At 35.5% G+C, this 27,664-nt stretch overlaps 1 protein-coding gene across 2 annotated transcripts in view; it reads right to left on the bottom strand.

The window, feature by feature from the left end:
• RNGTT (RNA guanylyltransferase and 5'-phosphatase) overlaps window positions 1–27,664 on the bottom strand; it is a 242,395-nt gene that overhangs the window by 22,605 nt on the left and 192,126 nt on the right. For both annotated transcript variants that reach the window (XM_059941605.1, XM_059941606.1), the window contains exon 14: window positions 25,390–25,456. In XM_059941605.1, coding sequence (XP_059797588.1) covers window positions 25,390–25,456 — 67 coding nt within the window. The remainder of the gene's footprint in view (window positions 1–25,389; window positions 25,457–27,664) is intronic.

Raw genomic sequence — 27,664 nt, 5'->3', positions numbered from 1 at the left:
CTGGCCAACATACAATTTAATCTCATCATTTGGATGTGTGTGATTATTTTTATTTATAGCCTCCAGATCTGCAGATATAGAACTTGTGGTTTCTAGTATTTACTCTACCTGAAGGTGTATCACAGGTACAACACTCTCCAGCTCTTTGGAATGGGAATAGGGGTACTTTCTCCTTTTTAAGAGATATAGGTCATTTGCACAACAAATACTTCTTCACAGCTTGTATTATTGTACAGTCATATTCTGATGAGTCCAAAGAGCTTCCCCTACCACCACCTGAGGGGAGGGAGGGAGGTGGGAGGACATTTGTATCAGAAAGAGACCAACCACAATTCCTCTATGGCTGGGGCCATCTTCTAAGCACCCGCCCTGCAGAACGAGGGGGAAGGCCTCATCCGACTGCTATCTCTGACATGTGTACTGCTGAGCTCCTTGGAGTAGATCCAGTTCTTTTAGGAAAGCCAGCATGGTTGCGACATCTTGTAGACCTAACTTATTCTGAATTCTGCTCTATAAGGAAGACTGTTTTAGAGTAATTCCAATTTATTATTACTAATTAATATATCGCCCTTTGGTAAACTAGACCAAATTTATAAGGAAGAGCAGACATATGTTACCATGAGGTCACAGACTGTGTTTACAAAATTCAGACAGCTAGTCACGGAAGGTTTCAAGCTTACTTTCCCCTGGCTCCAAAGCTTTTAACCATGTGATCTGAATAGAATTCTCAAAGCATTTATTTCATTTGACTTTGAATGTGTTCACTTTCTTTTATAAATCCTTAAAGTCAAATAATCATAAATGACTGTATTTTAGTTGTAGTTTAAAAAGACTAAAAAGGATGCTAGACATGATTTACTGAAAAACTGTATTTTTAATTTAAAAAAAAAAAGAAAACTCTTTTAAGACGAAGACAAGAACCCCAAATCTCATACCCAGTCCTGAGCTCCTTCTAACATACCAGACTGCTTCCTTTTAACTTCTTCAAATAACCACACAGAGTGCAATTTAAGGACAATTCAGTATTTCCTCACCTTGCTAGATTACTGAGACAATTTAGGAAAGAGAGGGCTACAAAAGAATATAAGGAACTGTGGAGTAGGTAGAAGTAGATTAAAATCTTGATTCCAGTGCTTTTGACACATTTGTGGTGTGCTCCGTGCTGTACAAGCCTTAGGCTCTATGTTACGCCACTCTATGCTGTTCAATTTTTAAGCCATGTAACCTGGAGCACAATGCCAGATGGTTCCTATTGGGTCTGCATGAGTTAACCTATGTAAACCTTTTGGTAGACATAGGGGGCTGCAATTCTGTTAGCCTGCTTTCCTGTTATTTCCTGGGGTTTATTCTGCACTCAATTTATGTTAGGAAAATATGATCATGTATTACATACACAAACAGAAGAATTCTTATTCTATTTCTGTTAACTTCCATTTTAAACGACAAGAAAATAAAACTAAATAAACTGAAGAAACTAAACCCCATGTAGTTCACCTTGACTTACTCAATATATGTTTTACTGAATATGCGTTATAGAGCATATTTATATGCTTTTATATAGCCTAAAACTATTAATAGTAGTAGAGGAAAGGAAACAACTGACTATTTGGTTTATTTTCATTCTGTTGTCAACCTGAATTGGAAAAGTGGCTATTCCACGAGGTTATTTATAAATTAAAACCAAAGTGATACCTGGCTTTGAAACAATACCTTGAGCTCAAAATCAAAATGTCTCCTTAAGTTAGAACCCTGCAGCACAGACAGAAACTCTCAAGCACAGCCACATGCTCTACTTTTTTAGAAGAGGTGTATCAAGTTTTAGGCAGCCCAGGTTCCCTACAACAAATATCCAAGAAGCATACCTGTGGAGTTAGTTATGTACTCAGTTTCTCATGCCACAATTCCTCATATGAAAGAAAAATGTAAAAAGATCAGAAGATCCTAATGATCTGGATCCCAAGGTGATAAAAGAACAAGGCCCCTGTTTGTAATGTCTCATTAAATGCCTTAGAGAAGAAGTGATGGGGGGGGTAGAAGGAAACACCATTTTTTAAAATGACTTTTATAAGCCTAGATTTGTGCTAGATGCTTTATCCACACTATTCTATAGAATTCACACCATGATTCTAAGAAGTAGATGCTGTCATTTCCATTTCATAGATATAAAACCAAGGTACACACATTGGATGAGAATCCTACCAGATTCATCTAGTTCTAAAGTCTATCCTAAGGTTCAGGGATTGGTTTGCTTTTCAACTGAATGGCAAATCATCCTTGTGCATTTTAATAGATTCACGAAAAAATTTCCATAAAGATCTCTAAAAGCTAATTATGAAGTTAATCTCACACCCCATAAAGGGCATAAACATGTCTCACACACCAGCCTGCCACATTTCTCACAACTAAATTTCAGCAAAAAAGCACAAGAGCCAAAACAAACTAAAAAACTGAAGGGTTCTATTTTTTTGGATAAGATATACTTTTTCTCTAATCCGCCAGATTTCTCTATTGGTTACATAGCATGAGCAATTTTCTCACAGGAAATCTCTTGTATTTATAGCAAGCTAATTACTCTCTAGAAGTGACTGTCATATGTATGTGGATGGTTTTGGATTCAATTTTGTCAAAAGCAGGGAAATTAATTCATGTCTCATCCCATGCAAGCCTTGTGTTTTAAGAGATTAAAAGCCACTGCAAAGACCTATTACCAGGGAATTTCTGAAGACTACCCTTAATTTAAAAATACATTAATCTACTTCTTTTTGGATGATATTATCTACAACACTGTTTGCTATGGTCAGCTCAATGTTCTACCTAATTGTGAGGGAAATACCTGTTTATTAGAAATAACAGCTTTTTGCTTTAAAGTTCAGACCAAAAAAAAAAAAAAAAAGCTTGCATCTTAATCATAAATGTACTGCATTAAGACATAAAAACAAAAGATTCCAGCAAATAAGAAGCTCACTAATTTTATATACCAAAAGCTACAATATGCTATTTACTACACAATTAACTGTTTTCTCTCAAGAGAGAGATGTAAGTAACATTTTGCAAACTTCATTTTGTTGAAATATATTCCCGTCTGCTGAGCTTCTTATTTTGTACCAGCAAAAGTGAAGTATGCTACTTTTGCTACCGTCAAACAAAAAACATTTAAATGATTACCAATTTTGAGTCTTGCTCTAATTTTTTTCAGCTGCATATGGTAATACATTTCAAAAAATGATGTCAGGGATGCCACTTTACTATAGCAAAGTATTAAAACAGACATTTGGTGTTATCAACATTTGCTGCACCCCTGAAGAATAATATGGGGAACTTTTTTTATTTTAGAGGAAGCGACATCTACTTCTTAATCTATATTGAGTCCCTCTAAAGCATGTGCTACTATCATAATAAAGGTCTCCAGCAGTTATGAGGCTTTTGTATAAGTGACCCTAGAAAGTTTTATAGGTTTCCAAGACCACTCACCAACATACAGAGCGCCTACTATTCACCTACTTCAGTCTGTGTGATACATACTTTCTCGATTCAAACATGGAAAGTTTCAGTGGCAAGTAAAGACCTATGCATGTAAAATCTTAAAAGTTAATAAGAATACAGGAAAATATTAGATTTCACAGGCAGTATATATTATTTGCCAAGTAAGTGACACAAATCAAATACCACTCCCAGAAAGAAAGGATTGCTCCTTCCCAGAAATTGGCTCATACCTCCCTTACGGTTCCTACTGTATTATTCTTTTTGCTATTAAACTATTTGTATACACACCTTAAGAGCCTAGAATAGGCAGATTTTTAACTTTTCATTTCTGAATCCCACCACGGTACTGAAAAATACCCAGCACTTGGTACATGCTCAATCAATGTTTATTTGAATGCCTGAAAAAACGAATGACTGATGACAATGATAAAGGTGATGAAGACAGCAGCCACACTCAGGGCCAGGTGCTGTCCTAGGTGCTTTGCATGCATTAACTAATTTACTGTTAGTTTTCTCTTGGTACTTTACACATGAGGACACTGAGGCACAGAGAGACCAGCCTGCCCCGACTCATCTAACTCCTTCATGCCCTTCAATTCTGGGCTTAAAGGTGACTTCTTTAGGGAGGTCCTCCCAACCCATGAGACAAAGCTACAGACCCTTGCCCTCCATCCAAACAACCCCTTTATCTTCCCTATCATTACAGTCGTCACTCCTGAAGAACTGATTCAATCAGCAGTCTTGTGCATTACACAGTGAGCTCCACAAAAGCAGGGACCATGTCAGTCTTATTCACTGCTCTAACTTCAGTGCCTATCAAAGTGCTTGGCACATAATGGGTACCTAATAAATTTGTTTCATGACTGAGTGATGCAGGTAGCCATTAAATGTTCATTTAAAGAATAAGTAACAAAAATGAGCAAATCTGAGGTGATTTGAAAGAGTCAATATAAATGCCCAGTAGGCATCTGAAGATTCAAAACTGTGGTTTAAGAGAAGAATGAGGTAAAGATTTGAGAGGCATCTGCAGGCTATTAGTCCATGGCTATAAATGATCACAACAAAATTGTGACACTATGGTTGACCCATTTCTGAATACATATTAGTTGTATATTAAGGAGAACCCAACATCTTATGTTTCTGTTGTAAGCCCCCAAAAGAAAAATTCCAAAAGGGGCCTTATTAATAGTAAAATTAATTAAGATGAAACCATTCTTTAAGAGGTTCCTCTTAATAATAATATAGTGCCTTTATGAGAGTGCCTGGAATCTGCCATTAGCATATTTCTAGTTTGGTAGAAAAGCTCCCAGCTTATATTAAAGCTCCTGTGTGTTTTCTTTAAGATGACCATGGTGAAGCTGAAATACACTGCTACCGTGATTATACACCAGAAGCACTCAAGCAGTAGAGATGAGTCCCGTGTTGTAGGGACAAGCAAAGCGTTTAAACCTGCAGATGTACCTAAGAGAGGCATATGGATTATAAACCACACTGCACCGCTACTGTGACAACAAATGTGAAAACTCCGGCAAGGCACTGGCTGACAAGAGAATAGAAAGCAGAACTGGTTCAGTCACTCTGCTTGACAAACTTGAAGATACACCTGTGTTTCGGGAAAAGTATTGTAAGTTTCAAACCTGTTTTACGTCACTTGGTGCGGCTGTGAGTAGCAGTGACAGAGACATCAACTACTGCCACCGTGAAGAAAGGGAGACGGTGAGGAAAGGCAGCGGCAGGCTCACTGAAGAAAAGAAACCACCGCAAGTGAAAGAACATCATTTCTGAGCAGAGCTGCTGATGCTTTTTGCCTTCTTGGCTGTCTTTACACTTATACAGCCAGTAAGCAGAACCACATTCAAATATTTAGGACCACAAGAGCAGCGTACGTAAATTAAAAGAAATAAAGGGTAAGTCTGTAGGCCCTTCCAGCAAACAAAACATTACCAGTAGTGCGGTACTGTCTTAAGACAAATATGGCAGAATTAACACCTCCTTATTAAAAAAAGAAAAAATAGGAACGCAATGTCAGTGAATGAAAGTACTACACTTTTCCAGGAGGATGTAGAGACACCTTTAGGCCCACTGGTCAGAGCTTATGGATGCATATAATCAGGTGCAAATTAAGGTTACTGATTTAACAAGTTTAGTCACCTAATTTTCCCTAGAAATTTTGGTACTTTTTAAGTTACTCACAGGACAAAAAAAAAAAAAAAAAAAAAGAAAGAAGCAGCAAGAAAGGAACTGCCAGAATTTGACTTTGAGAAATAATAGCTGACAGCAAATCACCAACCCCGAAGCACAGTAATCTTGGGCCACTTTCTGAGGCAGTAACTGGCTTAAGAGATATTAACAATTCCTGAAGCCATCACTTTATTAAAGTACAGGCAAATAGTCCAAGACAATACTCAAAATAAAAGTTCTATAAATTATAGGACACTTTAAGAAGGTAGGGATACTTCCAATTTATCAAATGAAAAAATTAACATACATGCTTGCTTAGAAAAGCTACATGGGAAAATTTTCATTAAATGATGATGTCGTTGGGTCACTGATCTCTCTACCGTCTTGCATTTCTATAGAGCTTGCTCTGTTCAACGCACTGTTGTTGTATGGGCTGACTCCCTTGGAATACTTGATCAACGTCTCCAATGGAAAATTTAAGTCAGCAATATTTACACAAAAACAGTATTGTAAAGAACAAAGGGAGTGGGCTTAGGGAGTCAGGAAAATCTGCGTTCAGATCCCAATTATATCATTTACTGGTTTGCATGACCACGGGCAAGTTATTTAACCTCTCTGTGTCTCAACTTTCTCATCTGTAAGTAGAAATAATATTTACTTTATAAGACTTTATAAATATTAGAAGGTATAATATGTCCTGGGCATATAATATGTGCTCAATAAAAATGATTTCTTTTGCTCTTTATAAAAATACCTTATTTTTTTCTATTCCTAGTACAATTAAAGTCATATGTTACCATTCCATTTATGCCATAGCTGTTTTTGTAAATGATCATTGATCTTAACAAAAACATCTAACTTTAAAAATAACGTCAAAGGTTGTTATTTCCAAAAGAAAGAATACATATCAAACCAAAAATATGCAAATTCTATTACTGGGTAGTATATCACTAGAGTTCAGGTTTCTGCTTCCAGATTACCATGCAGAAACACTGAAGGAAATGTTTAACGAAAATGGTACACCAGAAGAGCTAGATTTTTAGACTTATTTATGTATTATTTATAAATAATTATTATTTATTTTTAAGTCAATAATAGTCTTGATGCTATGTTTTTAAAGTCACAATTTTGAAGATAATTCTCTAAAGAAGCTGTGAATGCAACAATAAAGGGTAATTATCACCTTCAATGGGGAAAAAGGTATAATGAACTGATTTCTTTCTCACAATAAAAATCTGCACTGAACAAACCTGAACCAATCAATCTGTTGTCTTTTTCCAGGATACAAGTCTCCCATGAAAACTATGTCTAACAGACTTGGGCTTAATCTTAACTTCTCAAGACACACAAAAAAGAGATGAAAATAACTGAAATAACAACTATGGAAAGGCAAGATCTTCCGTGACTTGAACGGTCAGATTCAAAAGTATAACTAGTCACATTAAGAAAGGTTCTCTAGTGCATTCACTTCCTGTCACAAATAATAGTTCCACTTGAACAGCAAGAGAATGTCAGAAAAAAACAAATAGAAACATTAATTGGAACTATTTTTATATTAGCTCTACTTCAAACAATATGAAGAAGATATAAAAATATTTTACTACCTGACAGTTATGACTTTAGGAATCCAGGACCCTTTTGTCTGTCCATGGCAGTGAGCATTATTATTAGTTACTTTAGCTGAGTCTAAAGAAGCCATCTGAAATACTGATACAAATCAGCAAGAAAATGTCAGTTCTTGATGGTGAGTTTGGTTCTCAGCTAAAATTCTGATGTTTCTCTAAAAAAGGTATTAGTCCCTGCCCAGTTCCAAATTACAAATTCTTAAAGTGGTCTGTATAGTTTTGCTGTTAAGTGTGTTTTTTTTCTTTTTAATTCTCTAACACCAATTTACCTCTTCAACCATATCTCGTATTACTTCCTTACATAAACTTTTGCTTTTATACTCCAGGCAAGACTTTATAGTTCCACTCCACACTTTGCATTTTCTACTTCCCTAAAACACCTGTCATTCTCCTATTCCTACAGGGAGTAAACAGAGAAAGACAAAGTCTCTCTTTCTTACACACACACACACACACACACACACACACACACACACCCTACTATTCACCTAATTGGTAGGACAACACAGTTCTTACACACACACACACACACACACCCTACTATTCACCTAATTGGTAGGAAAACACAGTTCTTATTTCCTTTGTGAATCCCACTTCAACTACCCCAGCCCAGAGTTTTTCCTCAGCTTTGGACATCTATAGCTAATTCCAAGCATCTGACACATCACATTCTACTTTCTGTTGTTAATTATCTTTTTACAAAGAGATTCTTTCCATCTCACCAATCAGACTATAAATAAGTTAGGGGCATATAAAATAATTTTTTTTATTTTACTGTATTTTTTATTGAAATATAGTTGATTTACAATGTTGGGGTAGTTTCAGGTGTACAGCAGTGTGATTCAGTCATATGTATATATATTTTTTCAGACTCTTTTCCCATATAGGCTATTACAAAACATTGAGAAAATAGCTTATTAATCTTTATATCCCTGTCTTCACCAAAATACTTTGTACATATATACCTAATCAATGTTTCTTTTTGACTAGCAGGTAAGTTTTGAGATATAAAATTGCCAAGAGACTAGTACATATAGTCAAAGGAATAGGGAATTGTCACCATTAGAGGGGAGTGGGAGTTAGGGAAAATGAGGGGACAAGAGCACAGGAAAGCCCAATGGAAGGAATTTACATTTGCTACAGTGGGCAACAGGAAGCCACTCTTGGTAATGATTTAAAAATGAAAAAAAAAAATCAAACTAGTGTGGGATAAACTTAAGAAAGGTTCTGAAGGCCAGAAACAGGAGACTGAATTTATGCTAGAGAGTGTCAAGATGCCTAAAATAGAAACTATCAAGGAGTGGAAGGTTTGGAGGAAGAAAGCGATGTGGCTCTACCTCAAGTCCCTCAGAAGAGGTGGCCATTAGTTAACAGTCAACAGAACTGAGTGAAGCAGAGGCCTGGACTCAAGGGAAGTCAATCTATTAAGGACATTTGGCACTCCACCAAGAATAAGAAGAACTCAAAAGAACAGACTTGTCTTCACTTTTCTCTCCCAAACTATAATTTTTCATAATTGTATTGATTTAATAAATCATTCAGGCCAGTAAAGGCATTTGAAAATCCTCAACAGGCTTAAGATTTTACTTATTATGGATAAGACTGAGCCCTATAGAGCACGGAAGTCTATATCTCTTAATAGGATACAAGAGAACGGAATAGTTCATCACTGGTAGTAACTTACCCTCACCAGTACAGTTTCTACCTTTGCCTTGTGTGGCTCCATTTCACTCCAGAAATCACCACTTTGTGACATCTAATGACCTGCATCATATGCATGTTGCCTTATTTCATTCATCCTTTTGCTAAACCATAACCACCCTGAGAACATCTCCTTGCTTATTTTCACTGTCACTGCCTCTTACATTGTCCAGTTACTCTTGTGCTATGCAACCAACCTACTCATCCTGAAACTTAGAAAACATCTGCTCCTTCTCAGTGCAATTCTGCTCTAGTTCCCTTCTGCAGCTAACATCAGCCCTGAGTCATCAAAATGCGTCCAAGATACACTGATCTTGAAAAACCTTAAAATGCTTTAATTCCATCTATGCTCACAAAGCATACACAACTTTGAGTCAAAAAATGAGAGACTGTTTTTCACTGTATCTAGCAAAACTACCACACCTGGTTGAAAAAAAATATCTTGCAAATGAGGTACTAATTTTTTCTTTCTGAGCTAGTCAGAGCACACAAAATGCTCAGGTGATTTGTTTATATACCTGATTTCTTCCCAGCTGGTTCTTGAAGAAATAGATTTCTAGAGACTATTTCAAATTAATAACCATATAATACTTTCACCCAAATCTCTTGGATATTAAAAAGTAATAAAGGCAAAATAAAAAGCATTTAATTCAAAAGGAAAACAACTAGGAGGGTTGGCCCTTCTAAAAAATCATGGCTGAGGAGAAATATATGACACAATAAACTCCAAACTAGACGCTTTGTGAACAAAAAGGAAAACACTCCATAACTATATCAGAAGATATTTTAATTAGAAGCCTTTTAATATTTCAGCAATTCACAAATGTTCTCAATACAAGAACTCTCAGCTCTTACAATTAACAACTAATGAACATAAACACTCAACAATGACTAAATAAGTAGTAGAAGTAAGATTATAACTTTGAGCTCTTTATACTCCCATCTCTTTGGATGTAAATAAACCACAATGACTCTACCTTGATCCTTGTGGTGGAACCACATTTCCTTTGGTCAAGTCATTTAGTACAATCCATGTCTTAACTAGTATTATACCAATTACAGAGATAATTTTGGCCTGCTGTAAAATCAAAACGCAGAAGGGCTTCAAGAATTACAATAATATACTATATATGGTAATGCAACATAAATAGTAATTAGTACACTAAATAGTATACACTAAAATAATACTCCATAGGAGGCAATATAATGTAAACCACCTGTTGGCACTGTAACCTTCAGTGTGTCACTAAGCCTTCTACGTTTTCCTGATCTGTAAAACTGAAAATGCTACAAGTACCTACACTTTACAGGTTGTCTGAGAATTAATTAGAGCAGTGCCTGGCACTTGGTGCTCAATAAATGTTGGCTATAATATTTGTTTGCTTAATAACGGTACTAACCATTCATGCTTTTGGTTTTAAACAAGCATATTATCCTGCTTTCCTTTTTCGTGTTAGAAAGTTTTCAAATACTGACAAATAAGAAAAAAAAAAAAAAAAAGATGAGATACCCAAAGAGATATCAATATGGTTGTAACATTTGATGATAAAATGTAAAAAAAATATATATATATACATTAGGGGTACATTTAATTTAAATATTCATTTATACTATTTGTTTCTCAAAGTCTCAGCATACTTTGAACCAAAAAAAAAAAGAAAAAAGTTTTATACAAAATGAATTTCCGACTAGAGAACTGCTTTTATTAAGACTTAGTAAGTTGAATCTGACTCTAAAATATTGCAATCTATTGAGAAGAAATTTTGGATAGTCAAACAACCTAAAATGTCATTTTATGTGTCTATCTATATAGATTCTGGATAGACTACTTTTTTAAAAAAGGTATATAATGTGTGTTCACTGTTAATATTTTGACTATAACCAGACTAAATCTTAGCAGAAAACAATTAAAACTACTTTAACACTAGAAAGAACATATTATTTTAGCAGATGAATGACCACTTGTGAAGCTATTTCCTGGTTATCACAAATGTTCTGATCTGGTCACACTATAGAAAGAACTTAAATATTAATATTTAAAATATTTTAGTAAAACTGTAAATATCCAAATGGTACCTTACTGCTGACTTGTATTTGCAATATTAAATTTATAATAGTTTCTCCAAATCTTACATTTCATTGCATATAGTACAGTTTGTGAATTTCCTGAACTACAAGCTTGTCATTTTTATTTACTGGCAAATAATTCTATAGAAAATGAAACTTTGGGATATGAAGAAAACAAATATCCACCTCACTATTTAGAAAAAAACTGTTTTAAGAGATAATTAGATTTATTTGACTATATTTTTAAATTCCTGTTTTAAGAAAATTAAAGATCCTTCCTAATTTAGAGAGATTGGTTCAAGATGGCAGAGTAGAAGGACGTGCTCTCACTCCCTCTTGCAAGAGCACTGGAATCACAACTAACTGCTGAACAAACATCGACAGGAAGACACTGGAACTCACCAAAAGAAGATACCCCACATCCAAAGACAAAGGAGAGGCCACAGTGAGATGGTAGGAGGGGTGCAATCACAATATAATCAAATCCCATAACTGCTGGGTGGGTGACTCACAAACTGGAGACCACTTATACCACAGAAGTCCACCCACTGGAGTGAAGGTTCTGAGCCCCACGTCAGGCATGATATACTTAAAGTGATGAAAGGGAAGAACCTACAACCAAGATTACTCCACCGGCAAGGATCTCATTCAGATTCGATGGAGAAATCAAAATCTTTACAGACAAGCAAAAGCTAAGAGAATTCAGCACCACCAAACCAGCTCTACAACAAATGCTACAGGAACTTCTCTAAGTGGGAAACACAAGAGAGGAAAAGGACCTACAAAAACAAGCCCAAAACATTAAGAAAATGGTCATAGGAACATACGTAGTGATAATTACCTTAAACGTGAATGGATTAAATGCTCCAACCAAAAGACACAGGCTCGCTGAATGGATACAACAAAAGCAAGACCCATATATATGCTGTCTACAAGAGACCCACTTCAGACCTAGGGACACATACAGACTGAAAGTATGAGGGGATGGAAAAAGATATTCCATGCAAATGGAAATCAAAAGAAAGCTGAAGTAGCAATACTCATATCAGATAAAATAGACTTTAAAATAAAGAATGTTTCAAGAGACAAGGAAGGAAACTACATAATTATCAAGGGATCAATCCAAGAAGAAGATATAACAATTATAAATATTTATGCACCCAACATAGGAACACCTCAATACATAAAGCAACTGCTAACAGCTATAAAAGAGGAAATCGACAGTAACACAATAATAGTGGGGGACTTTAACTTAACACCTTCCTTACACCAATGGACAGATCATCCAAAATGAAAATAAATAAGGAAACACAAGCTTTAAATGACACAACAGACCAGATAGATTTAATTGATATTTATAGGACATTACATCCCAAAACAGCAGATTACACTTTCTTCTCAAGTGTGCATGGAACATTCTCCAGGATAGATCACATCTTGGGTCACAAATCAAGCCTCAGTAAATTTAAGAAAATTGAAATCATATCAAGCATCTTTTCTGACCACAATGCTATGAGATTAGAAATGAATTACAGGGAAAAAAACGTAAAAAACACAAACACATGAAGGCTAAACAATACGTTACTAAACAACCAAGAGATCACTGAAGAAATCAAAGAGGAAATCAAAAAATACCTAGGGACAAATGACAATGAAAACACAACGATCCGAAACCTAAGGAATGCAGCAAAAGCAGTTCTAAGAGGGAAGTTTATAGCTATACAAGCCTACCTAAAGAAACAAGAAAAATCTCAAGTAAACAATCTAACCTTACACCTAAAGAAAGTAGAGAAAGAAGAACATACAAAACCCAAAGTTAGCAGAAGGAAAGAAATCATAAAGATCAGAGTAGAAATAAATGAAATAGAAACAAAGAAAACAATAGCAAAGATCAATAAAACTAAAAGCTGGTTCTTTCAGAAGATAAACTAAATTGATAAACCATTAGCCAGACTCATCAAGAAAAAGAGGGAGAGGACTCAAATCAATAAAATTAGAAATGAAAAAGGAGAAGTTACAACAGACACTGCAGAAATACAAAGCATCCTAAGAGACTACTACAAGCAACTCTATGCCAATAAAATGGACAACCAGCAAGAAATGGACAAATTCTCAGAAAGGTATAACCTTCCAAGACTGAACCAGGAAGAAACAGAAAATATGAACAGACCAATCATAAGTAATGAAATTGAAACTGTGATTAAAAATCTTCCAACAAACAGAAGTCCAGGACCAGATGGCTTCACAGGTGAATTCTATCAAACATTTAGAGAAGAGCTAACACCCATCCTTCTCAAACTCTTCCAAAAAATTGCAGAGGAAGGAACACGCCCAAACTCATTCTACGAGGCCACCATCACGCTGATACCAAAGCCAGACAAAGATACTACAAAAAAAGAAAATTACAGACCAATATCACTGATGAATATAGATGCAAAAATCCTCAACAAAATACTAGCAAACAGAATCCAACAACACATTAAAGGGATCGTACACCATGATCAAGTGGGATTTAGTCCAGGGATGCAAGGATTCTTCAATATATGCAAATCAATCAATGTGATACACCATATCAACAAATTGAAGAAGAAAAACCATATGATCATCTCAATAGATGCAGAAAAAGCTTTTGACAAAATTCAACACCCATTTATGATAAAAACTCTCCAGAAAGTGGGCACTGAGGAAACCTACCTCAACATAATAAAGGCCATATACGACAAACCCACAGCAAACATCATTCTCAATGGTGAAACACTGAAAGCATTTCCTCTAAGATCAGGAACAAGACAAGGATGTCCACTCTCACCACTATTATTCAACATAGTTTTGGAAGTCCTAGCCACAGCAATCAGAGAAGAAAAAGAAATAAAAGGAATCCAAATTGGAAAAGAAGAAGTAAAACTGTCACTGTTTGCAGATGACATGATATTGTACATAGAGAATCCTAAAGATGCCACCAGAAAACTACTAGAGCTAATCAATGAATTTGGTAAAGTTGCAGGATACAAAATTAATGCACAGAAATCTCTTGCATTCCTATACACTAATGATGAAATATCTGAAGGAGAAATTAAGGAAACATTCCCATTTACCATTGCAAGAAAAAGAATAAAATACCTAGGAATAAACCTACCTAGGGAGACAAAAGACCTGCATGTAGAAAACTATAAGACACTGATGAAAGAAATTAAAGATGATATAAACAGATGGAGAGATATACCATGTTCTTGGATTGGAAGAATCAACATTGTGAAAATGACTGTACTACCCAAAGCAAACTACAGATTCAATGCAATCCCTATCAAACTACCTATGGCATTTTTCACAGAGCTAGAACAAAAAGTTTTACAATTTGTATGGAAACACAAAAGACCCCGAATAGCCAAAGCAATCTTGAGAAAGAAAAATGGAGCTGGAGGAATCAGGCTCCCAGACTTCAGACTATACTACAAAGCTACAGTAATCAAGACAGTATGGTACTGGCACAAAAACAGAAATATATATCAATGGAACAGGATAGAAAGCCCAGAGGTGAACCCACACACCTATGGTCAACTAATCTATGACAAAGGAGGCAAGGATATACAATGGAGAAAAGACAGCCTCTTCAATAAGTGGTGCTGAGAAAACTGGACAGCTACATGTAAAAGAATGAAATTAGAAAACTCCCTAACGCCATACACAAAAATAAACTCAAAATGGATTAAAGACCTAAATGTAAGGCCAGACACTATAAAACTCTTAGAGGAAAACATAGGAAGAACACTCTTTGACATAAATCACAGCAAGATCTTTTTTGACTCACCTCCTAGAGAAATGGAAATGAAAACAAGAATCAACAAATGCGACCTAATGAAACTTAAAAGCTTTTGCAAAGCAAAGGAAACTACAAACAAGACGAAAAGACAGCCCTCAGAATGGGAGAAAATATCTACAAATGAATCAACGGACAAAGGATTAATCTCCAATATATATAAACAGCTCATGCAGCTCAACAGTAAAAAAAAAAAACAAACAACCCAATCCAAAAATGGGCAGATGACCTAAATAGATATTTGTCCCAAGAAGACATACAGATGGCCAAGAAGCATGTGAAAAGCTGCTCAACATCACTAATTATTAGAGAAATATAAACCAAAACTACAATGAGGTAGCATCTCACACCAGTTAGAATTGGCATCATCAGAAAATCTACAAACAACAAATGCTGGAGAGGGTGTGGAGAAAAGGGAACCCTCCTGCACTATTTGTGGGAATGTAAATTGATACAATCACTATGGAGAACAGTATGGAGGTTCTTTAAAAAACTAAAAATAGAATTACCATATGACCCCAGCAATGGGACCAGCAATCCCACTACTGGGCATATAAACAGAGAAAACCATAATTCAAAAAGACACATTCACCACAATGTTCATTGCAGCACTATTGACAGTAGCCAGGTCATGGAAGCAACCTAAATGCCCATCGACAGACGAATGGATAAAGAAGATGTGGTACATTTATACAGTGGAATATTACTCTGCCATAAAAAGGAACGAAATTGGGTCATCTGTAGAGACATGGATGGATCTAGAGACTGTCACACAGCGTGAAGTAAGTCAGAAAGAGAAAAACAAATATCATATATTAACACATATATGTGGAACCTAGAAAAATGGTACAGATGAACCGGTTTGCAGGGAAGAAATTGAGACACAGATGTAGAGAACAAACATATGGACACCAAGGGGGGAAAGCAGCAGGGGGTGGTGGTGGTCCTGTGATGATTTGGGAGATTGGGATTGACATATATACACTAATATGTATAAAATGGATAACTAATAAGAACCTGCTGTATAAAAAAATAAAATAAAATTCAAAGAAAAAAAAAAAGGATCCCTCCTACCCATAACTTACAATTACCGTATCTACTTATGACAGAATATCACTTACTGCAGTAGTCTCAAACTTCTGAAGGTGCTCAAGGTACCAACTTTAATAGCGCCCATTACAAATCATTGGCAACATTAATGGATTTGTATTATCTAGTCTCAGAGTTTCATAGTTTGTTATTGTTCTCGAAGGGTCAACAAAGAGAACACCAGTCTGGAGCTTCCCTAGCTGCCTGAATCATGGCCATGATACACTTGAAATGGGTCTTTATTGCCACCTCTGCCTTGGGGGGGGTGGGGTTGTTTTTTCAAACTTTATTAGGCAAGCGGACAAGTAATAATCCTTCCTAACTGACTATTTACTGGAGAAATTATTTTTCTCCTTTTGTGGGAAAAAGTGAAATACATAACTTCTAGATGTCTAGTGTACAATCTAGATCAGAAACCATGGCATTTGTCAGAAATATGACTTCTACAATAGTCATTTTAGATATTACCTTTTCTATTTACGTGGTTGTCAGTGCGTTTGAAATTCTTTTTAGAAGTAAAACATTGGTAGGGAAAAAACCCAACAGGATAAGAAACACCATGTTATTTCCTTTCACCAAAATAGGATGTCCAGTGCATTATAAATATGTAAGTAAGCATGATACCATTTCCTTTTTTGAGAACATTTCAAAATTACAAAAAAGAATTGTTTAGTCTTTTTCTCTCCAAATCACATGTAACAAGAAGTCAGCTTGATATGATAGATCTGGTTTTCAAAAAAACTAGAATATGCTAAAATGATTTCTAATATTTTTCTATAAAGTGGCTAGCTCAAGAGAGATTGAAAGTAGTTGGAATATCCAGCTAAGAAAAATGCTTTCTTAATTGGAAAATAATTTGAGGACTAGATTTAAAATGTTCTCAGAATAATTCACAAAATCTACATTTCAAATAAAGTTACTGATGTTAATAACAATTTACAACCACAATCTTAAATTAGAAAGTAAAATTAATTTATATTGCCTCAAAGATATCCCAGCTCAAGAGATCAGAAAATAAAGTTTTAAGGCAGTAAATATGTATGCTATTAGAACCAGAGTTTTAAATACTCTGATGAACTTCATGGTAAATACTTGATGGTTTAAAACAACAACAACAACAACAAGCTCATAGATACAGAGAACAGATTAGTCGTTGCCGCAAGCAGGGGTGAGGGTGGGAGAAATGGACGAAGAAGGGGGTCAAAAGGTACAAACTTCCAATTATAAGGTAGATACGTCCTGGAGATGTAATGTTAACAGCAGGGTGACTATAGTTAATAATACTGCATTGTATATTTGAAAGTTGCTAAAAGAGTAGATCTTAAAAGTTCTCATCACAAGAAGAAATTGTTTTGTAACTATGTAAAGGGATGGATGTTAAGTAGACTTATTGTGGTGATCATTTTGCAATGTGTACAATATTGGATCATGATGTTTTACACCTGAAACTAATATGCTATATATCAACTATACCTCAATTAAAAAAAAAAACAACCAATATTTGGTTTTCTAGGCATTCTTCAATAATAATGTTAAATATTTATTTAGTGTTTTTATGTCTCAGGCACTAGGCTAATTGCTGAGGATACAGAAGTACACAAGACACAGCCCAGCCCTATGGGACTCATATTCTTGCAAACAGATAAATTTTTTAAGGACATGAAGGTAAGAATACTGAAACTGAAACATGTATGACCACAGGCCTTAAGTGTTACTCAGTTTTGGCAATAACATGGCCAAAAGCACCTTGGTAAAAATGGCAGGAAAACTACTGCTATTGAATACTTTCTGGAACCCTAAGTCTGCAGTTTCGATGTGATTTGTTGGTAACAATGCATGATTTTTAACATCCAGGAAGTTACTAGATGGGCTCACTAGAGAGCCCAGGAGTGGCCCTGAAGCACTCTGTCAGCAAGTATGCAGGATAAAATGCTGTCAGCAACTTAATAGTTATTGCATATAAGTAGAGAGACTTTTGGCTTCCATTACAGTTGGTGAGTTGTTTGTTTTTTTTCACTTTCTGAATCTGCTTTCAACAAAGAAATACCCATGTCCGCTCTGATTACTGCAACATGAGACACTGAAAATTTGCCTCTCCACTCACACAGTACTACAGAAAACTGAGCCATTATTCAATGAATATGGCACACTAATCTAGATCTGCTTCCACTGCTTTCTCTCAATTTCTCACTCATCTCCGTTTCTTTCTGTTTTTTTCATCTATGGGGATCTTACCTTTATTTGTCTCTCTAGCCTCAAAATACATGAAATCACTTGGAAGACAGAGTAGGCACAGAAGTCTCTCTGTTTATGAGAATTAGGGTCTTTTTTTTTTTTTTTTTTTAAAGCACTTTTCTTTTTTTTTTTTTTTTAATAGCTACTTTATTTATTTATTTTATTTTATTTTTGGCTGTGTTGGATCTTCGGTTCATGCGAGGGCTTTCTCTAGTTGAGGCAAGTGGGGGCCACTCTTCATCGCGGTGCGGGGACCGCTCTTCATCGCGGTGCGCGGGCCTTTCACTATCGCGGCCCCTCCCGTCGCGGGGCACAGGCTCCAGACACGCAGGCTCAGCAGTTGTGGCTCACGGGCCCAGCCGCTCCGTGGCATGTGGGATCCTCCCAGACCAGGGCTCGAACCCGTGTCCCCTGCATTAGCAGGCAGATTCTCAACCACTGCGCCACCAGGGAAGCCCGAGAATTAGGGTCTTTTTGAAATAGAAAATAGCTTTGCTTGGCTCCATAAAACATCTTAAGTCACTTCTCATTTATCTTTTCCTATACTCTCTTCCTCCCTCTCCCCAGCAACTATGACATCACATCACTTTCTTCCCCTCCAAAGCCACTCCGAGGACTATCATCAACTCAGGGGCAGGTAAGCTTCCTCACCATCGCCTGCACTGCATCAGTGTGGCAGATGGCAGCATTAGCTGGACAAGTCCTACCCTGCAGCAGTGTTTGCCAAACTGTGAGTCGTGACCCATTTTCCAAACAGAGAAGTTAATTTAGTGGGTTGAGACCCACATTTAAAAACTAAATCAATGGAAAAATAAACTGAACAGAATGGAAAATCATACTTATTTTGAAACTTTGGTTTATGTGTTGTGTGTGTATAAATACACATATGTGTATGTGTGCTAGAACTCAATGAAAATACACTTCTTACATTCCTACAGGTCATGGTGATAAGTTTGGAAGCCACTAAACTATGATACTCAGTTCTAGGCCTGCATCTATATCTGATGTAATACTTCAGATATTTTAGAGATTTAAAATATGGATGTTAAATAATTTCCTTTAGTAAAAAGTGTTGATCTAATAAGCCACACATTTTCTAAAACATCATCAGTCAGTGAACAAAACAAATCAGTTTTCCTAGTTTTTTCAGTATTTCCTAAGAGAGACCCCAAATAAATACTTTATCTTTAAATTTAATTTACCCTAAAAATTAAAATTGACACATTATTAGGCATTTCAAAGATATTTTTAAGTAACAAATAACAATCCAAGCTCAATATACCTGAAAAGGAAAAATATTCTACTTTTTTTAATTTAAAAAAGTCTGAGGGAATGGTTTGATGGATTTTCAAATATGATTTCAAAAATGAAGAAGAGATCACTATTTCCTTGCATCTATTGCATATGTATATGAATACAAACACCAATTTTACACCAATTTTTTATTTCCTGGGCTGTAAAGAGACTTAAAAACTGAAGCTCAGAAAGCCTAGAGTATGAGACTGTGACTAATGGCACCCAGTCTCTCAGCAGGGATGGAACCAAGCTCTGAGGCAGAGAATAACCCAGCTGTACTGACTATAAAATAACTGCCTCAGAATAACAGTTATATTCCTTACATTTCACATATGGCTGCTGCATGGAATTCATAGTTAAAATACAAAAGACATTTTTCAGCCATTCCACAGTGTCAAAGTGAAAACTGTATGTGACTCAGCCTCACAGCTTCACACACTTCTTGGGCTGTCAAGAGGCAACTAATACCAAGCCCGGTGGAGAGGGACAGCCCTGTGGCTCTGAGACTTTCCATAACGATCCTTGAGTTGACTAAAAGTGATGTTGACAGGCTTCAATCCTTCTTGGTTTTATGGATTATGGCTGGTAAGTGGAGCCTCCAGGACTAGAACCCTATGAGAATAGCACTGAGATTTTTACTGCACCGTAAAATGCTTTAGAAAACAACACAGAATAATAGGTATAAAATGTAAACTACTGGGACTTCCCTGGTGGCTCAGTGGTTAAGAATCTGCCTACCAACGCAGGGGACATGGGTTTGATCACTGGTCCGGGAAGATCCCACATGCCGCGGAGCAACTAAGCCCGTGCGCCACAACTACTGAGCCTGCGCTCTAGAGCCCGCGAGTCACAACTACTGAGCCCACGCGCCACAAGTACTGAAGCCCATGTGCCTAGAGCCTGTGCTCCGTAACAAGAGAAGCCACCACAATGAGAAGCCCTCGCACCGCAATGAAGAGTTGCCCTCGCTTGCCACAACTAGAGAAAGCCTGTGCACAGCAACAAAGACCCAATGCAGCCAAAAATAAATAAATAAATAAATTTTAAAATAAATAAATAAAATGTAAACTATTATTTAAACTTGACCATGTCTACAAAAATAAACTATGAACAATAGAATTATATACGCACTGAATTAAGATAAAGGTATTATGCAAAGATATACAGAAATAGCCACCTCTCCACCCCAAAAAGCTTCTGACAACTTGAAAGCATACAAATAAGAATTAAGTAAAATTTTACTTTTTTCAAAACTTCCCTTTTGAATTTCAAAGACTACATATAAAGATATAATTAAACATATCTCTTACTTAAGAAAACCCTAAGTCACACACAGCCCAGTACATCTAGAAACTTATCTTAATCTCAATAAAGTTGAAAGAAGTTAGTCTTGGATGAGGGTGAAATCTACTTCATTTACAGCACTAAACAATAGCTGTGGATATGTGAGGCAATTCTTTTCTTACTCTGTATTACAACTCATTATAAAATGATCAGTGTTTTATTTAGTTTATCATATTTTAGTTTAAAATAAGAGAATAATCATGCATGTTTAAAATCAAGTTCTTCAGATGACAAATTTCCCATGAAAACTTATTCTGATGACTTTCAGAAGATGTTAAGAGATATGAAAGGTAAAGTTGGAATAACTTCCTCTAAAAATAATGAAACCTGAAACTAGCATGAAGATGTGCTGGTCTAAGACTATAATGAAGTCCCATGTTTGTACACACTGGTATCTTTACCTATGGCTTGGACAGAAAACTAAAACTAAAAGATGGGTAATAATGGGAGAGGGAGGGAGGGAGAGACAGAGAGAGAGAAAGAGTGGTTGTAACAATTCATGTTATATGCTAATAGTACATACATCTATTGTCATGCTATAGCAAATTTTCTGAACTCATTTAACACTAGCCCAAATATCCACCACCCTTTTTGTGTTTTCCTTTTTCTCTTTCTGATCTTTATAAATTGGAGCTCCTTTTTAGAAATACAAATGTAAAATGCCACTTTAACAAATGTAGCCTCTAACATCAAGCCACTCACACTTAGTCCTATGATGTTAATAAATGAGAATTCCTTTTCCTAAATATTCAAATGAAAAATTTTCTATCTTGATTTATAAAAAAAAAAAATTCAACCAATACTCTCTTAAGAAAGCAGAACAGTTTCCATTTATTAAAGGTTATATCTGATATCTATGCCACACAGTACAGCATCATTACATTTAGTTTAACAGCAAACAAATACTGGTATTTCATGTCCAGAAGAAGTCAGATGCAAGGCAAGGGGCAGGGAATGAACCTTAAATTTCTACCCTAATCTCAAGCATTTAAACTATGATTTTTTAAAATTGTTTTCCAATTAACTTACAAGCATTCTAATCAGGTAGGGATCTATACAGCATTTTCATAAGAACCACAGGAATTATAAAAGAACTTCAACAATTAATGAGGATAAGAAATCCTTTCACAGTACATGAGAGAAACCTTTCCCATAGCAACATCAAAGGAAAAAGATGCCCTAAAATAATGGACTTTTTTCTATTGAGTTGATTATCCAGGCATAAAGGGTTGACAAAGGATTGACCTTTGTCACTGGGCTTGTTAGAAAGGGCTTGGATAAAGAAAATGATATGTTAATGAATCAGGTGAGTGATGGAGGAATCACCCTCATACATACATACATTTATGTTTTTGAGACAACATGTAACACACACACACACGCACAAATTCTACCCTTCCTTAAATATATCAGATAAGCCTCTCACTTTTTCACTATTTCAGTTCTAATACAGAGAAACAGGATTTTCCAAACCAATGGACAGAAAAAAAATTGGGCTTTTAGAAATGTTTCTGCTGAAACTTATTAGAATTCTTGCATCTACTGGAGAATTTGGTGAACAGGATAGTGAGGGAGGTTTATGAAGAGACTCTTGCCAACTCCACTTGTGTTCCAGGGATGTTAAAAATAGAATTAAAAAAAATGTACCTGAATGCTTCTCATTACTTAGGAATCAGAAACGTTCAAGAGGGTCCACAACTTAAGACCCTAATGTGGACTTCTGAGAGTGTCTTAAGTTAAATTAAGGAAGGTATTTAAAGAGTACTGATGCTATGGTAGCTAAAGAAGGTTTTTCATTTTAAAATGTCAATAATGTGACTAAACCGCCTCAGTATTAAATATCTTATATGTCCTATTCAGGCTCAGTCTATTCTGAAAAATCTTTGTTTTTCAAAGCATAAAAATATGTCATATATGTAGGGGGAAAGGAATTCAAAATCACATCCGACAAACAAACGTGAGAAAAATAATTAACTCATGGAGCCAAGAAACAAATGTGAGGAAAAATCCAATACTAAACCAAAAAACAAATCAAATTTTACAGGTCTGTCAGAAAACATTAATAAAGTTAAAATAACAAAGGAAAAGGATGACTGCAAACCTTTCTTTTTATTTACTGCCTTGAACGTTCATAATATTATTCCACTTTTTACAAGAAAGCCTAGTTGGAATCTGTGCTTCAACCCTCAACTAATATTGCTATAAAAACAATTTTTGACAAAAAATTGAATGCTTTCCCTCTAAGATCAGGAACAAGGCAAGGATGTCTGCTCTCACCATTTCTAATCAACTTTGTACTGTAGGTTTTAGCCAGTGCACTAAAGCAAGAAAAAGCAATAAAAGGTATCAATATCAAGATCAGAAAGGAAAAAGAAAAGTACCTATTAGTAGATGACAAAATCATTTATGTAGAAAATCCTATGAAAGCTACAAAAAAGCTACTAGAATTACTAATTGAGTATAGTAAAGTTGTAGGATTTAAAGTAAACACAAAATTTAATCATCTTTTTATTTACTAGCAATGAACAATCGTAAATTGAAATAAAAAATACTTTTAAAATAGCATCACAAATACAAAATATTTACACATAAATGTACTTTTAAATGTGCAAGACTAACACACTGAAACAATGAAATACTGCTGAGAGACATTAAAGATCTAAATAAATGGAGAAATATGTGGCTTTGATGAACTGTAAGATTCAATACTGTTATGATGTCATTTCTCTTCAAATTGATTTCCAGATTCAACGTGATCCAGATCAAAATTCCAGCAGGTATTTTTACAGAAATTGACAAGATGATTCTAACATTCACATGGAAATTAAAGGAACCCAGAGTAGTCTAAACAACTTTGAAAAAGAACAAAGTTTCAGGATTTACACTACCTGACTTCATGACTTATTCTAAAGCTACAAAAATCAAGACAGTGCGATATTGGTAGAGGGATAGATACATAGGTCAATGGAACAGAATAAAGAGCTCAGAAATAGACTCACACACATATGGTGAATTGATTTTCAACTAAGATGCAAAGGCACTTCAATGGTGGAAAGAATACCCTTTTTAACAAATGGTTTCGGAACAACTGGATATCCACGGGCCAAAACAAGGTTGGGGTGTAGGGGGACAACATCCCTCTATGCCTTGAACCTTGCATCATATACAAAAATTAACTCCACTGGATAATAAACTTAAATGTAAAACCTAGAACTATAAAGATTCTAGAAGAATACATAGGAGAATAATCTTTTGGCCTTTGGACTAGGCAAATATTTCTTAGATCAACACTAAAAGCAAGAACCGTGAAAAAAAACTAATAAACTGAACTTCACCAACATTAAGAATTTTTGCTCTTTGAGGATCCTGTTAAAAGAAATCCCATATCTGATAAAGGGCTTACATCCAGAAGATATATAAAGAATGCTCAAAACTCAACGGTAAGAAAACAAAAAACCCAGTTAAAAAACGGCAAGTTTTGAACACACACTTCACTAGAGATGTACAGATGGCAAATAAGTACATGAGAAGATGCTCAACATTATTAGTCATTACAGAAATGCAAATTAAAACTCCAATGAAATACTATATACCTATAAGAATGACTAAACTTAAAAAGACTGACCATACCAAATGTTGATGATGATATGGAGGAACTGGCACTCACCCTGCTGGTGGGGAAATAGTTTGGTAGTTTCTTAAAAAGTTAAAACATACAACTGCCATTTAACTCAGCCATTTTGGTCTTAGGTATTTACCCAAGAGAAATGAAAATATATGTCCATGCAGAAACTTGTACACAAATGTTCACAGCAGCTTTATTTATAATAGTCAAAAAGTAGAAACAACCCAAATGTCTCTCAACGTGTGAAAGGATAAAGAAACTGTGCTAAAACCATATAATGAAATACTACTCAGCAATAAAAAAGAATGAACTACTGAAGTGTAACAACATTGGTGAATCTCAAAATAATAACACTGAATGAAAGAAGCTAAAAGAGAGAGAGAAAGAAATACAGTATGATCCATTTATATAAAATTCTGGAAAGTGCAAATTAATCTATAATGATTAGATCAGTGGTCACCTGGGGACTGAAAAAGAAAAAGGAAGGGCAGGACAGGGGAGTTCAAAGGGGCACAAGGAAACTTTTAGGGGTGATGGATATGTTCATTATCTTGATTGTGGTGATAGTTTCAGAAGGGTATGTCAAATTGTACAGTTTAAATATGTATATTTTACTGTATGCCTATTATACCTCAATAAAGCTGTCAAAAAATTCTATTGGTAAAAAGGGTAATGTGGCTCTAAACTGTACTCTTAACTAATCACTGAAGTGCAATGGTCAAAATTAACACTACTAAGGGCAAGATTATTAAACTAATCGATTCACTGAAAAACTGAATTACTTTTTCATCAGAGATATGCAAAAACAAATGAAATTAATAATTCACATTCCCAAATTTTTGTGATAGTTATTTGCAGGGTTTTGGTGGGTTCTCAACGAGTGAACTGTATCTAGGAAAAATATACTAGAAAATGAACAACCATACCTTGATTTGTGCAAAGGGTCTTTCATAACCTCCAACATAGAGAAGGCCAACATTCTGAGGAAGTAACCTACAAAGGAAAAAAAAGCATTATTTATAAAATACTCTTCCTTAAATATGAGGTTGTATAATTACCAAAATTTGTATAATAGATACCGACTATGAAAAAATTAATATCTATGCAATTATTCTTGTCTTTTTGCACGATGGAATAGTAACCAGCAAAGGAATAATTCTTATACTTCAGAAAATGATGGGTAAATATTGAGAATGGCAACTTAAATGTAAAACAGTCTAACACACTAGTAATTCTAGCAAAATTACTACATAGCGGAGAATTAAAAGAAGCAATGCATATATTTAAAAATCTATAAAAGTTCAATTCAAGAAATACTCACTGTGTGTCTATACTATGCACTATGGAGATAATACAAACCTAAACAGTTCAGTCCCAAAATTTAACAGGAAAACCAGATACACAATTAACCCTAACAAAAGGTGGCCTCTGATAAATGCTATTCTAGAGGTATTTGCCATTGCAAAGTAGTGGAGTGAGAAATACCTTCTATGGAGGGAGCTGGAGAAGCCTGAAGAGGAATTTAGGCTTAACTTTTAAAGGGTTGGTAAGGCAAAGGGAGACATTTTAAACTATATCCTGAGAATGCAGAAGGTTTGAAACCAAAAGTAAACAAGTCTGGCTGAAGTAAGGGATAAGTTAGTCAGACATGAAAACCCAAAGAAGGTTTGGAATGGGCCATGAAGAACGTCAAATGTCTTATCTTTATTTCATAAGTAATATTTATTTTTTTGTACAGACAATAAATGCACATGAAAATAAAAATCAAACCATCTAGAGGGTGGGGGTAAAATGGTTACCTTCCCTGCATCATTCCTTCCTTCCTATTTAAAGAGGGCTATCATTCTTGACTACATTGAAACACTGTGAATAAGGAAATACCATCATTAGAACTATGCTTGTGGAGCATGTAGTCGTGCTGGGTATGAGAAGGTCATAATTAAATTAATTACTCTACGGTATCTTGTAATCACTGTCACCAGGTGACAGTGTGAGATGGTTGTATGATTAGTGAAGGGGAGAATACACCAACCCAAAATACACCACCTTGACGTGTGGATTATTTTGAGCTGAAGGCAATCAAGACCTAGGAGACTCAGGAAAAACTTTTACCTCTCTCGTAACTGCCTAAAAGAACTTAGATAGGGGGCCTGGCCCAGAAAGAGAGCTATTACCATAGATAACGTTTTTATCTGAAAGACCTATCTGCATGGCAGGGCAAACTTCTAAATACAAAACATCTGTTCTTCTCATCATCCTGTGAGCTACCCTCCTCCCCTTTGAAGACCCAGGCCCTTATCCCAATTCCTTAGCACAGGATGGCACATAAGCCTCAACTGCTCGACCTACCCTTGAGTCTCTTATCTTTGGGGATCCCGTACATACTAACTTAAATATGTTTTTCTCCTGTTAATCTGTCCTATGTCAATTTAATTATTACACCAAAGAACCTAGAAGAAAAGAAGGGGAAATTTTTCTACCCCTACTTAACCTTCCACTGACTTGATCTAGTAAGACTAATAAAGTTCACTCTTAAAGCACCTTAGGTTTTATGAAATAGGTAGATAGATATTCTATCTCCTAGCAACATCCTCTGTTCCCTACATTCTTTAAAGGCCTATAAAGTACTGAAGGCCACTAAAGGAAAGCTAATAGCTGGCAAACACAATAATAAATTAAACCAATTTAGCAAAAAGCTACATTACTTAAGTTCGGCATGTGAGTGATACTTACAGTTATGCCTTTTAGCATGTTGTTGAAGGTTACAAACATGACTTAAGGGGTATTTGTTCACTGGATGCAAGTAGAAAGCATAAGAAATGTCCCCAAATCTCAACTAGGAAATGGAGAATTTCTTCACCATCATTTGACAAATAAGAAATTAATCAAAGCAGCAAAACTTTAAATCTCTCACAAACTGCTAGTATCACAAATTTAATGTTAGTTTTATATAGCAGTGGTAATTTATTTCCTATGTAACAAATGATCACTAAAAGCTTCATAAGCCTCTTTTAGAAGTAAGAATAGTCACTGTTCATACAAATACATGATAGAAAAGGAAGAGAATAAAAGCTGCCTGACATTTAAAAATCAACATGCCTCTAATTACTACGTATATGCATTTTAGGAAGCTTGCCAATATACTATTCAGTGTGTCCTCCCCTTCCTCCAACTTGCCTATCTAATAACTACCTTCTAAAC

The sequence above is a fragment of the Balaenoptera ricei genome, chromosome 12, assembly GCF_028023285.1.
Source record: "Balaenoptera ricei isolate mBalRic1 chromosome 12, mBalRic1.hap2, whole genome shotgun sequence".
NCBI classification, from domain to species: Eukaryota; Metazoa; Chordata; class Mammalia; order Artiodactyla; family Balaenopteridae; genus Balaenoptera; species Balaenoptera ricei.
The sequence above is the reverse complement of the archived record's forward strand: the minus strand, read 5'-3'. Positions and strand labels throughout refer to the sequence as shown.